This window comes from Macaca mulatta, chromosome 11, assembly GCF_049350105.2.
Source record: "Macaca mulatta isolate MMU2019108-1 chromosome 11, T2T-MMU8v2.0, whole genome shotgun sequence".
NCBI lineage: Eukaryota > Metazoa > Chordata > Mammalia > Primates > Cercopithecidae > Macaca > Macaca mulatta.
Genome location: NC_133416.1, coordinates 102,546,347 through 102,559,443, shown reverse-complemented (window position 1 = coordinate 102,559,443; position 13,097 = coordinate 102,546,347). Strand labels below are relative to the sequence as shown.

Sequence of the window (13,097 nt, the reverse complement as noted above, 5' to 3'; positions counted from 1 at the left end):
AACAATCTTGGTATTTCATGCTTATTTTGCTAATACTCATGTTAGACATAGTATCCATCATTTTCTAAACTTTGTTCTGTTGCCGTTTAGCCTGAGTGGTCCGAGATGAGGTTATACCGCCCTTCTCAATTCAGCCTCTTAGAGCAGAATGATGATAGAAGATTCTGATTAAAACAAATGATCTTATAGAAGGAGGAGTCAGCCTCCAATATAATGGAATTAACCTTGAAAGTATGTAGGGAATCTAGCTCTGATAAAATGAAGGTAATCAGATTCTAGGGCAAGAAATGGGAATTGGGCCTGGGCACTTCACTTTTTCTTTCCTCCCTTAGTCCTTCTCTTATATCATCTTTCAGTGCACATCTACTCCTCTCAGACTAAGAGGACTCAATGTTATCACTGGAAGGAGAAGTACAATGACCCAAAATATAATACTGTAAAATTTACAAATAATCCAAGAAATAGAAATTAAAACAAGATACCTCAAAGAGTTTGTTTTAAGGGAAGGGATGCTGTTGGAATATTTTCCAAAACTCTGCATGATTTAAGTTTTTAACTTTAATGCAGCATGTAATTCTCTAGGTAAGTCTCAAGACATGAATCAGTCTGCTTTCTGACTCTGAAGATCATTAAAATAACAGTATTACAATAAATATACCAAAAAAAAAATCACAGTTAAATTTTCTTAGGGGAAGCAAGGTTAGGCCCTAAGATAGATATGGCAAACTAGCTTGTTCAATCTCTATTCTATAATCCTTCTTCCAGTGTACCTCTTGTGTTACAGAGGCAGGAAAGCTACATCTGACATTTCCCAAATTATCTTGCAGCTAGGATTCTAGATATAAATTAGGGTTTCCCCAAGTAGGAGTGCTGTGTAAGAGATTGGGAAGGTGGAAGAGAAGCAGAAGTCCACTTTTGGCTCCTTTGGCTTTTGTTTCATCTGTTCTTTTTTTTAAAAAAAATAATAATAAAGGCAAAGTCTCAATCTGTCACCAAGGCAGAGTGCAGTGGCCTCATCAAAGCTCATCACAGCCTTGAACTCCCGGGTTTAAGCAATCCTCCTGTGTCAGCCTCCTGAGTAGCTAGGGCCACAGGTGCATGCCACCATGCCCAGCTAATTCTTTAAAATAAGTTTTTATAGAAGCAAGGTCTCGCTATGTTGCCCAGGCTGGTCTCCAACTGCTGGCCTCAAGTGATCCTCTGATCCTCCCACTCCTGGCCTTGTTATTTCATTTGTCCATTTGTTCTCTCATTCCTTCTCTTCCCTCCCTCCTTCTCTCTTTCTCTTTTTCTTTTTTTTTTTCTATGAAACAAAGCCGTGAGGCAAAATGTTTCTATAGCAGTATTCCAATATGGGTTCTCCAGCTTCTTGGTAACACAGCTGCAGATGTGGTAGAGACAGTGGAGACACTCCAAGTTCCAATACCAAGGTATCACTTTGTTAGGTCATTGCGAAGCAGATGTGGTGATGGCTTCTGATTCCTGGACTGTAACTATGATCATGATCACGTGCTCTTGCCTTCATGAGCATAGTAACTTGGATAGAGCTTGATCCTGTAGGCCTTCCAATGATAATCTAACCACTAATTCCCTATGCTAAATTCCTTTCTGCTTATGGCACACGGACAGCTTTCTGTTTACTGCATTAACGGGGTCCCCAACCCCCAGGCCCACACAGCACTGGTACTGGTCCATGGCCTGTTAGGAATACAGCCTACAGCCGGCAGGCAGGTGGGCCAGTGGGTGAGCGAGCATTACTATCAGAGCTCTGCCTCCTGTCAGATCAGTGGCAGCATTAGATTCTCATAGGAGCAGGAAACCTATTGTGAGCTGCGCATGTGAGAGATCTAGGTTGTGTGTTCCTTATGAGAATCTAACTAATGTCTGATGATCTGAGGTAGAACAGTTTCATCCTGAAACCATCCTCCATCTGTGGAAAAATTGTCTTCCACAAAACCAGTCCCTGGTGCCAAAAACCAGTCACTGTGCATTAGGATGTACGGTTGACACAGTACTTAGTATCTAGAAGTAGGGCTGACTTAGCAGAACCTGAAATATGTTCCACTGGCTGAGTAATCAAGTGGTAGATGGCAAGAAAACATTGTGCCTAACAAGCTTTCGGCTCTTCAAAAGAAGGCCTTTCTCAGTCAGTGGCCTGAGATCTAAATGGAATGAAAGTGGTAACAGTGGTAGAGGGGGTTACAGGTCTCATAGGTGGTAAAGCACAAACGCAGGATATAAGATGGCTGCTCAAAGCCTTTCTCAAGAAGAATCCCCTAATAAGAGTTATAGTTTAGCTGGATGTGGTGGCACATGCCTGTAGTCCCAGTTAGTCAGGAGGCTGAGTTGGGAGGGTCGCCTGAGTCAGGAGTTGGAGCCTGCAGTGAGTTATGATGGTAACACTGCATTCCAGCCTAGGGAACAGTGCAAGACCCCGCCTCGGAAAAAAAAAAAAAAAAAAAGTTGTGGCTTTAGGTACAGGAATGCAATCACTAACAAATAGTAGCCATAGAGGGAAAGAATTCAGACAAGAAACACCCAAACCTCTCTGGCGCTCTTTCCTCCATCCTTTGATCTGCAGGTCCTTCCCACTGGCCGAACCTAAATGGAACCCAGAGGACAAGGGAATACAGTGATGCAGTCCATAATGATCAAGGTGGAATTATGGGTCTGAGGGATACATGGAGAAAAATAATCACCAACGATAACATCAATCCCTCAACTATACACTTGGGTATTAAATAAGAAATAAAAATGGAACTTACACAACTGTGAGACAAACTACATTTCAAAACTTGCGTGATACAACTGAAGCAATACTCAGGGAAATTTATAGCCTTACAAGTTATTTTGGGCATTTAGGTTTTTAACTCAAGAAGCTAAAGAAAACAGAACAAAAATAGCAAAATAAACACAAATAGATGAATGGAAATGGATAAAAGTAGAAATTTTAAAAAATTTAAAACCACAAACAAATTCAATAGAACTGATCAAACAAAATCAACAACTAGTTCTTTGAAAAGTCTACCTGGGGCCAGGCACGGTGGCTCACATCTGTAATCCCAGCACTTTGGGAGGCTGAAGTGGGTGGATCACCTGAGGTCAGGAGTTCAAGACCAGCCTGGCCAACATGGTGAAACCCCATCTCTACTATAAATACAAAAATTAGCTGGGCGTGGTGATGGATGCCTGTAATCCCAGCTACTTGGGAGGCTGAGGCAGGAGAATTGCTTGAACCCAGGAGGCAGAGGTTGCAGCGTGCCAAGACCCTGCCATTGCATTCCAGCCTAGGCAATAAGAGTGGAACTCTGTCTCAAAAAAAATGAAGTCTATCTGGTAAGTTGACACTCCAGCGCATCTATGCAAAACAAAAAGAAAAACATAACAACAATGAGATCTAATTCATGCTCTAAATGAAACTAAAAATTAAGAGACTACTAAGAATATATCAATTATATTGAAAACCTAGATAAAAAGCAATTTGCTGGAAAAATTTAATAAAAGGTAACATTTAGTGAGTGTTTACAATGTGTCAGGTACTCATCTAAGTAATTCACTTATATTAAATCATTTAGTACTCACAACTACCTTACGAGACAGATACTGTTATTTTTATTTAATATGGAGAAAACTGAAGCTTAGACAAGTAACCTGCTCGAAGTCACATTAACTAATAAATAGCTGACCTAGGATTTCTTAGGTTATCCAGCTCCAGAGCCCATATCTTTAACTATATTACACTGCCTTTCAGAATAAAAAAGTTACCAAAATAGAAAATTGTACCTGAGCAATAACCATAAAAGCAATTGAACTGATAGACAACATTCAGTCTCTTTTCCCCAGGTAAGGCCAATTTAGCTATACCCTGAAGAAACAGAAAATTCTCATTTTGTAAAATCAGTCCCAGAGCACAGAATGAAATGGGAAGTTGCCTGACTCATTTAGAAGGCAAGTAATAGATGTTCATAGATTGGAGATTCAATATTGTAAAGATGTTAAGTTTCCCCAAAGTAATTTACAGCTTCAAAGCAATTTCAATCAAAGTCTCAGTAGGTCTTTTTTTTTTTTTTCCCTACAAAAACTGACAGGCTGATCTAAAATTTATATGGAAATATAATGGGCCAAGAATAGCCAAAGGCAATCTTGAAGAAAAAATACAGCTGAAGGGTCTTATGCTATCAGATATTAAAACCTATTTTTAAAATTATAGTGATTAAAATAAAGTGGTATTAACACAAGAATAGACAAAATGATCAATGGCAAATAAGAAAGGGTACAGAAGGAAATTCACACATAAAAGGTTCCCTGATTTATGACAAAGGCAACACTACAGTTCAGTGGGGGAAAAAATGATCTGCTCAGTGATGGTGCCAGGTCAACTGGACATCCACATGGGGGAAAAAAAAAAGTTGATCTTCACTTGTTACCATACAAAAATCAGCACCAGATGGATGACAGATCTAAATGGGAAAAGGTCAAATAAAGCGTTTAAAGAAAATATCTTTGTGACCTTAGATCAGGCAAATTTTTTTTAACAGCACTAATCATAAAAGAATAAGGTTTAATTGGATTATAATAAAGAGCTTCTGTTCATTGAAAGACACGATTAAAAGTGTGCAGAAGCCACAAATAGCCCAAGGTAAGATATATGAGGTATATACAGTTGTCTCTTTATTCATGGGGAATTGGTCACAGGACTGGGGCAAATACCCAGTCCATGGATGCTCAAGTCCCTTATATAAAATGGCATAATATATGCATATAACATACACACATTCTCCCACATATTTTAAGTCAGCTGTAGATTATTTGTAATACCTAATACAATGTGAACGCTATATAAATAGTTGTTATCCTGTAAAGTTTTTTATTTGTATTATTTTTTGAATATTTTTGAGTATTTATTTATTTAGAGATATGGTCTCACTCTGTCACCCAGGCTGGAAATGTAGCTCACTGCAGCCTCAAATTCCTGGGCTCAAGCAATCTTCTGCCTCAGGCTCTGGAGTAGCTGGCATTACAGGCATGCATCACCACATCTGGTTAATTTTTTTCTTTTTTCTTTTTTTTAAAAGATGCAGGGTCTTGTTAATGTTGGCCAGGCTGGTCTCAAACTCCTGGCTTCAAGCAATACTACCGCCTTAGCCTCCCAAAGTGCTGGGATTATAGGCATGAGCCACCTTACTGGGCCTGAATATTCCTTTTTTTTTTGAGATGGAGTCTCACTCTGTCACCCAGAGCAATGTCCGCCTCCTGGGTTCAAGCGATTCTCATGCCTCAGCCTCTAGAGTAGCTGGGACTACAGGCGCACGCCACTATCAGCTAGTTTTTGTATTTTTTTAGTAGAGACGGGGTTTCGCCATGTTGGCCAGGCTGGTCTCGAACTCCTAGTCTCAAGTGGTCCTCCTGGCTCAGTTTTCCAAAGTGCTAGGATTACAGGCATGAGCCACAGTTGGTCCAATCTGCAGATGTGGAATTCTCAGATAAGGAGGGCCAACTGTGTCTCTAACAAAGGGCTTGTATCCAGTGTAGGTAAAGAATTCCTTCAAATCAGTAAGAAAAAGAGACAACCCAATAGAAAAAAATGCAAGAAATTTGATGTGGCTTCACAAAATGGATATACAATTGGCTAACAAACACATTAAAAATCTTAATATCTTTATCAAGGAAATACAAACTAAAAACTTCAAGGAGATACCAAGACATAAACACTAGAATCATAAAAAGAAAAACACTAAAATTAGCAAGTGTTGATGAGAATGTGGGGCAAAGGGACCTCTCATACCTTCCTGGCTGGAGAATAAACTGGTATAACCACTTTGGAATAAAGTTTGGCAATCTCTACAGAAATATCTATGTATTTGCTATGACCTAGAAATTCCATTCCTACATACATATCCACCAGAAATATGTTTAACCAAACACATATGAAAAGGTTCACAGTAGCACTAGTTTAAACCTGGGAACTACTCAATGACCATCAACAGAAGAATGAATTTAAAAATGATCATATATTCACATGGAATGCTATGCAGAAATAAAAATTTTCATGTTAATAATATGGACGAATCTCACAAAGCCAGAGAGGAAAAATAAAAGTCAGAAATAAGAGAGTATATAAATAGAAATGCACAGTGTCTAAACAATAAAAATAGACAAAATTAATCTAGGTTATTACGTTTAAAGAGTGGTCATTTTGGGGTAGGGAATAGTGATGGAAAAGGACCAGGAGGGAGCTTCTGGTGTGCCGGTGATGTTGTTTCTTTTTCATTTTTTATTTTTTTGGGGCAGAGTCTGGCCCTGTCATCCAGGCTGGAGCGCAGTGGTGCGATCATGGCTCACTGCAGCCTTAACCTACCCAGGCTCAAGTGATTCTCCCACCTCAGCCTCCCCAGTAGCTGGGACTACAGGCACGTTCCACCACACCCAGACAATTTTTGTATTTTTTGTAGAGATCGGGTTTCGCCATGCTGTCAGGCTAGTCTCAAACTCCTGGGTCCAGGGATCCATCTGCCTCAGCCTCCCAAAGTGCTGAGATGACAGGTGTGAGCCACCATGCCCGACCTGTCCTGTTTCTTGATCTGGGTGCTGGTTACATGGGTGTGCTCAATATGTGAAAATATAACCATTCGCACACTTGTGATTTGTGCCCTGTCCTTCTATAAATTATACTGCAATAAAAATTGTGTATAACAAAAAGCAAACAAACAGCAAACTGGAAATTTTTCTGCAAGTATGCTAAAGGCTTAGTAATATATGAAGAACTCACGCAGGTCAATTTTTTAAAAGCTAGCAGCTAATAAGAAAATGAGCAACAAATATGAAGAGAAATGTTCAAAGAAATAAAAATGGCTAATGTACAAATGCACAAAATGTAAATTAAAACAATGGAATGTTATTTTTGCCTACCAAATTAGCAAAGATTAAAAGAAACTGTTAAGGCTGTTGTTGAGGATTTGGTGAAACCAATACTCTCTTATTTTTAATGGAAACCTGAATTGGTATAACCTATCTGTGTAAGTCTTAAATGTTCATATTCTTTGACCCACTAGTTCTACTTCTAAATATTATTCTGAAGAAAATCAGAGTTGTAGTTAAAGATGGGCTTATATCACTGTTGATTACAATGGTATTTTGAAAAATAAAGGTTATATTATGATACACATGAGGGGATATTAATGTTTTCAAAGAATGATGAATGGGAAAAGATTCACGATAAAGTGAAAAATATATACAAAATTCTATGTGGTATACCTTTTGTTCTAAAAAATATCACACACATATTGTGTCTTAATATAGAGGCTAAAACATTACACACACATAAACACACATTTACATACAAATAAAGTCTATAAGAACACATACCATATTGTTAATAGTGACCATCTTTGGGTGGTGGGATAATGGGTGATTTTAACTTGGGGGTTTATTTTCTATAATAAAATGTTCCTTGAGCATATATTACTATTACATTCAGAAGTCAAAAATAATGGATTAAAAAAATACATCCATCAGTTACCCTTACTCTAGAAATCTATTTCTCTCTCCTTCAGCTACCACATTCAATCTATAAACATTGAATCGATTTTAACTAACAAGTGTCTGTCCAAGCCATTATTCCATTACGTCTCTCATTTCCAAAATTCAGGCCCTTGTCTTCCCTAATGAACGCCTCATATCTAGACTCTTCATTTCGGTAAAATGGCCACATTTTCCATTGCTTCTAAATTGCAGCCACATCAAGCCACTTTACATAGCCACCCTCCACACCCCGCCCCCTAAAAATGCACGCCAGGTACTTTCACACTTCCCAAGCTTGGCATACTCAGTTCTCTTTCCCTGTAATACATTTTCCCCTGTCGGTTTTTCTAATCCAATTCATAGTTAAAGATTCACCTCGGATATCGCGTACTGGGTGTAGCCTTTGGGAGGCCGCAAGAACAGAAACGGATCCTTCAATGATGGTTTGTACATATTTCAACATTTAACATTCTGTCCTGTCTGTGCCTCGCTCTCTCGCTGTATGGCATGGGTCACTCCATTTTTAAATTTTCTTAAAATCTAGTTGGATGAATGAAAGTAAAGCGTACACATGCAATACACGTATGTACAGGGGTGCGAGTTTTGACCTGTGTCTGATGGAAAAAATGGCATCAAAAACACTCGCCCGATTTTTTTCATTCAAGATGGCAGAGAACGTCTTAAAATAGTCCCACACAAAAGCACTCACATCTAGAGCCTCGAGTCAGAAGAACTGGCTACACCTAGCGCAACAGCAAAGGACAAAAGAATCGAATCTAGATGCTGAGACGCCCCGGCCCTAACCACCCACAGTAGGTCCCACATAAAGACTTTAAACCTTGTTAGAAAACCGGCACCTGCTGCCTTCATTCCGAGGGCCACGCCTTGACGGTGAACAGTGACCTGAAGCATTTCTAGATACTGACCCAAAAAAATCGCGGATGGAAAAGGAGGAGGCTAAGTTGTGACTATCTAAAACGCACCATTCGGCCCCGCCCCAGCCGGGCGCAGTCTCCGCGCGGCACATCCATTCCTAGGAAGGAAGAGACACCGCTCCAGCCCAGGGCCTGGCAACCGGGCACCGTCTGGGAATTCTGGGCGGGCCCGAGATACAGGCCGGCCACGGACAGGGCGCCTCTGGCTACACCTGTCAGGCGACGACGGACACTAGGCCCTGAAATCGCTGGGGTTCGGTAGTCGAGGCCAGCTGGAGCGCGTCACCGGATCCCTAGCCCCGGGAACGCCTTGCCTCCTCGCTTTCCGTCTCGTCCTTCTCAAACAAAGGCAATGCACACCCACCGCCATTTTCCCCTTACCTCAAAAACCACCTCTTCGTCAAACTCCGGTGTCATCCTTCTCCGCCATGCCACCCGCCTCAGCACGATGGGAAATGAAGGCGGGAGAACCCGCGGCACGGAGCTCCAGCTCCTGCTCGTCTCGTGGGTCTAGAAAACTACAATTCCCAACATGCCTCGCCGCCGACGCCCACTTTTCGAGCCCGCTTATTGGAGAAGAGCGTGAGCGTGTGAGCGAGAGAGGCGGGAGCGAGCGGAATCTCGAGCCTTCCGATTGGAGGAGACTAGGGCTTTTGTCTGCCTTTTACGGCCGCGACTAGCAGGGGGCGCCCGCAGCACTGCTGATTTTTGGAGCCCGAGAAGGGCACGCGCCAGTGGAGACGAAGTGAGCACTGCTCGTGCCCGCGCCTGGCCGTCCGCCTGGAGCTCTACGGGGCGGCGCTCGTGCTCGCCCGCCCGCCCCCGGCGGCTCGCGCCCGGGAGCGCTGCAGGGTCGCTGGAGCCGGCCGCATCCTTTGTGTGGCGCTCAGGCTGCGCCGCGGGGCGGCGGGACGGAATGTGGGCGCTGTGGGGGCTTTTCTCTTCTGCCCAAACTGTGGAAACAATGGACTGAAAGGGGAACATGGATTGAGGGGCCGAGCGGGGAAGCGAGCTGCACTGGGGAATCATGACTTCAGCAGCCGGTAAGTGAAGGCGCTCGCGCTGCCGCTGGAAAGTTTGTGGCGAGCGCTGCTAGGCTTGGGCTCGCGAGCAACTTTCTCCGCTGGGATGGGCGAGTTGTGTTTCCCGTACCTTTGCCGAGCACCTCGGCAAGCTCGGAGCTAATGGGGTTCGCTCCCGGATTTCTCGTCTTTTCCTGCCCAGAGGTGGTGTTTGGAAACCCGGGATTTCTCGGGACCTCCCTTCCAAGGGGGATTCTGCTGGGGGCTCTGCACCAGGTGAAACGCGATGTGTGAAGGGCGTTCGCTCATCTCTCCAGCAGCGCGAGGACTTCGCCTTTGCATGTGAAAATAGTGTAGATTCCCAACTTAATAAATCAGTTATTATAGGCAAAGGCAGTGTTCTCAGCGTGTTGAATTTGGCCACTAAGTGAGTCGCTTTCAACCTTGTATCTGCTGGTAAACCTTTTACCCATTTTAAAGAGGCGTAGACATTGTCATCTCCTGGTGATTTTACCTCTGTTACCTGAGAAGCAGAGGAGTTGAGATTGTTGAGTTTTGTTTTTTTTGTTGTTGTTTGTTTGTTTGCTTGTCTGCACCGAATTACAGATACTTTGTTTGTTTCTACCTGATTAGGGTAAACAAAGCTTTATTTTCTGTCTGCCTCCCATAGTTCTTTCCCCTTGATCAAAATGACAAAGCCTCTATCTTTGTGTGGATTTTCAGCAATTCTAGACGTTGTGTTTCTGAACATTCTTAAGGAACAATTTCTATTTTACAAAATAATTACCAAAGTGGTGTTACGATCACTTTATAAGTACATAGGTTAATTTTTAAACCAGAACTTATGTATTAAGTAGAGTGTTATGGATTCTTTTACGTTTTTGTCCACGTTGAAACAAACTTTCGTTAGAAATTTTATAGTGAAATAGTTTAAAGCTTCCTCTCAAAGTTACTTCTAGAATCAGCACTTAAGTATCAGATTAAATTTTCATTGCTTTTCTTGGCATTTGTTTAAAATTCTTGCAACTTGAAACTGTCAAACAGCACTCAAATGTTCGGATTTGTATTATTTCTAAAGCCTAGATATATTGTAATGCAATACACATTGCTCCGTGTGCTCAGATTACAACAAACGAAACAAGAAGTTAGCCAATAGGAGAAGAAAGCAAGAAGTAGGTGTTGGGTGGGTCTTTCCTTTTTGATGTTATATGCATATATATGAGATATCTTTATAAACTCTCTTTTCTTTACCAAAGGGAGGCTTTACACTTACATAAGGTAAATTATTTTCATCCTAAATTTCTGTGCCTTACCTTCGTTCAAGAAATTGATTTAAATTAAAAGTAGTTGGAAATTTTAAAATCCTTCCAGCCAGTTTTAGTTCTTTCCTTTTTGGAGGTGTCAAATGTATTTAAAATAACCGTATCTTATATGTATCAGTTTTCAGTTCCAGTCTTAACAGTTTATAAGGAACAGGCACAGAAGCATGTAATTTGACATTTATGTAAACCCGATTTCCAGGGCCCAGACTGGAAGTTCATGATTCTTGCATTTGAATTATCCTAAAATAATGCAAGCTATTTTTGTATTTTATCAACTTTACAATTAAATAAATCCACAGAAATTTTTGTGGTGTTTAAAGTGGGACACTTCCTGTGTCTAGCAGAGTTGGTTGGTTTTTAGCATGGCTGGCTGAGAAGCATCAACTACTTTTTTGCTCACCCATCTGTTGGATTTATTATAATTCTTTCTGGTGTCTAGATGGGGAATATGGAAGAGAACTGGAGTTTTATTTCTGCCCATTCTTATATGTATACATAGTTCTTACAAGCTGATTATGGTGCTTTTTGAGAACAATAGTCAAATTCATTGAAACGTTTAGGAAGGTTATTTGAAGTTAAGGGAGGGGATTTTTGTTTTGGAATCTAATCTGTGGTATTTGGAAGGGTTGGTTTAAGAAAATAAAAGGGATGTTGTAGAACATCTAGGTTATATATATCCAGCAGAAAAGCTTGCTTTGTTTTTCTGCGTCTATAAAAGAATCTGCCCTTGGTGGATATTTCAGAATTATTTTAAGCTGTATATGAAAAAGGAGAGGCTGGGTGCGGTGGCTCACGCCTGTAATCCCATCACTTTGGGAGGCCAAGGCGGGCAGATCACTTGAGGTCAGGAGTTTGAGACCAGCCTGGCCAACGTGGCAAAACCCTGTCTCTACTAAAAATACAAAAATTAGCCAGGTGTGGTGGGATGCGCCTGTAGATGAAAATTGCTTGAGTCCGGGAGGCAGAGGTTGTGGTGAGCAGAGATCGAGCCACTGCACTCTAGCCTGGGTGACAGAGCAAGACTGTGTCTCAAAAAAATAAAGAAAAAAGGATAGAGAATTATAGGTATATATAGGTATATATTTTGTGTCCTTTTGAACATGTACAGGTCACTGTCTCATTGTCTGTGCTTTGCATTTTGGCTGGTCCAGTAGCCAGAGAGTGTACACGTGAACCACAGCCATCTGTGTGTAACAGATGACGAATATGTTTGTAATAGTTAGTAAAATGGTACTAGTGCTTTACTTTCTTACCTTATATTTCCCTGGAGCCAAACAGCTGTGTAAATAAAAGATTTGCTGCTTTGCTCTAAGAAGCTTTGGGTCTGACTGTTGATACAGTATTAAGATCCAAAGGTGCTGGATTTGTTGCCAAACGTCATGCACTTATTTCAAGAGTTTGACTTTGGAGCAGACCATAATATAATGGCTTATTATTTTTTGAGTTGTGTTTCTTCCAAAATAGAGCCATGAAAAAAAATAATGAAGCATTTTGGATATTGCTATACCAGTGACTTAGTTGAACACTTGTTGCCATTAATAATTAAGGAATTATTCCATAATCCTGTTGAAATTGATTCCTGCTAACTTTTCAAAATATTATTCTACATTAAAATGGATGTACGTTTTTGAATGTGGTTATTTTTAGAGAAGAAATTTTCTGTTATGGAGACATATTAAAGAGTATGTATATGTGGCAGCTGTGATTATTCCCAGGCCCTGTTGTTAGCACTGGGATACATCAGTGAATGAGACAAAGTGCCTGCCCTTCTGGAGCTTTCGTCTTACGCTGAACACAGACAAAGGTGCACTGAAAAAACATGAACGCAGGAGAAAGAGGCCATAGTACATAAGGTTCTCCTGAAATAAGCATTTCAGAAGTTGTCATCTCAGATTCCTATGGGCTTTAGAGGCCTGTTCAACTCCCCCATTTATAAGGAAGGAAAGTGAGGCAGCCAGGTCTGCACAAGGCCCACAGTTAGGTTAGCCAGCTCCCTGAGTTATGTCTTTGACTTCCTTCAATACACAGTTAACTAACAGTGGCAAGCCCAAGTTCACAGTTATTAATTGAATTCAGTGAGTAGGCGTTGAGGGCTTTATGTACATGATAGGGCTTTGCTATATTTATTGGGAATCAACTCCAGCTCATACGTAGTTAATTGAATTTCTGTGACACTAGAACAGGAATTTATATCTCTTGGAAGCAGATTTGTGTACAAAACACATTTTTTAAAAAGAGTAAAATTGGTGCCAGAGATTTTTATAAAATGATACTTAAATGACCCTGAAGTTTCTGAC

At 41.0% G+C, this 13,097-nt stretch overlaps 2 protein-coding genes across 29 annotated transcripts in view; one reads left to right on the top strand and one right to left on the bottom strand.

The window, feature by feature from the left end:
* VEZT (vezatin, adherens junctions transmembrane protein) overlaps positions 1-8,958 on the bottom strand; it is a 78,197-nt gene extending 69,239 nt beyond the window's left edge. For 13 of the 26 annotated variants that reach the window (XM_077953017.1, XM_077953019.1, XM_077953026.1 and 10 more), the window contains exons 1-2: positions 8,838-8,913; positions 2,545-2,601 (exon numbers count right to left, since the gene is read on the bottom strand). Coding sequence is in view for 12 of the 26 variants with exons in the window: in XM_077953020.1 (XP_077809146.1) it covers positions 2,545-2,601; positions 8,838-8,873 (93 nt within the window). In the remaining 14 variants the exon portion in view is untranslated. 26 annotated transcript variants of the gene reach the window in all.
* A 375-nt stretch (positions 8,959-9,333) lies between these two features.
* Positions 9,334-13,097, top strand: part of FGD6 (FYVE, RhoGEF and PH domain containing 6) — a 134,179-nt gene continuing 130,415 nt past the window's right edge. For all 3 annotated transcript variants that reach the window (XR_001448150.3, XM_015152456.3, XM_077954777.1), the window contains exon 1: positions 9,334-9,499. Coding sequence is in view for 2 of the 3 variants with exons in the window: in XM_015152456.3 (XP_015007942.2) it covers positions 9,484-9,499 (16 nt within the window). In the remaining variant the exon portion in view is untranslated. The remainder of the gene's footprint in view (positions 9,500-13,097) is intronic.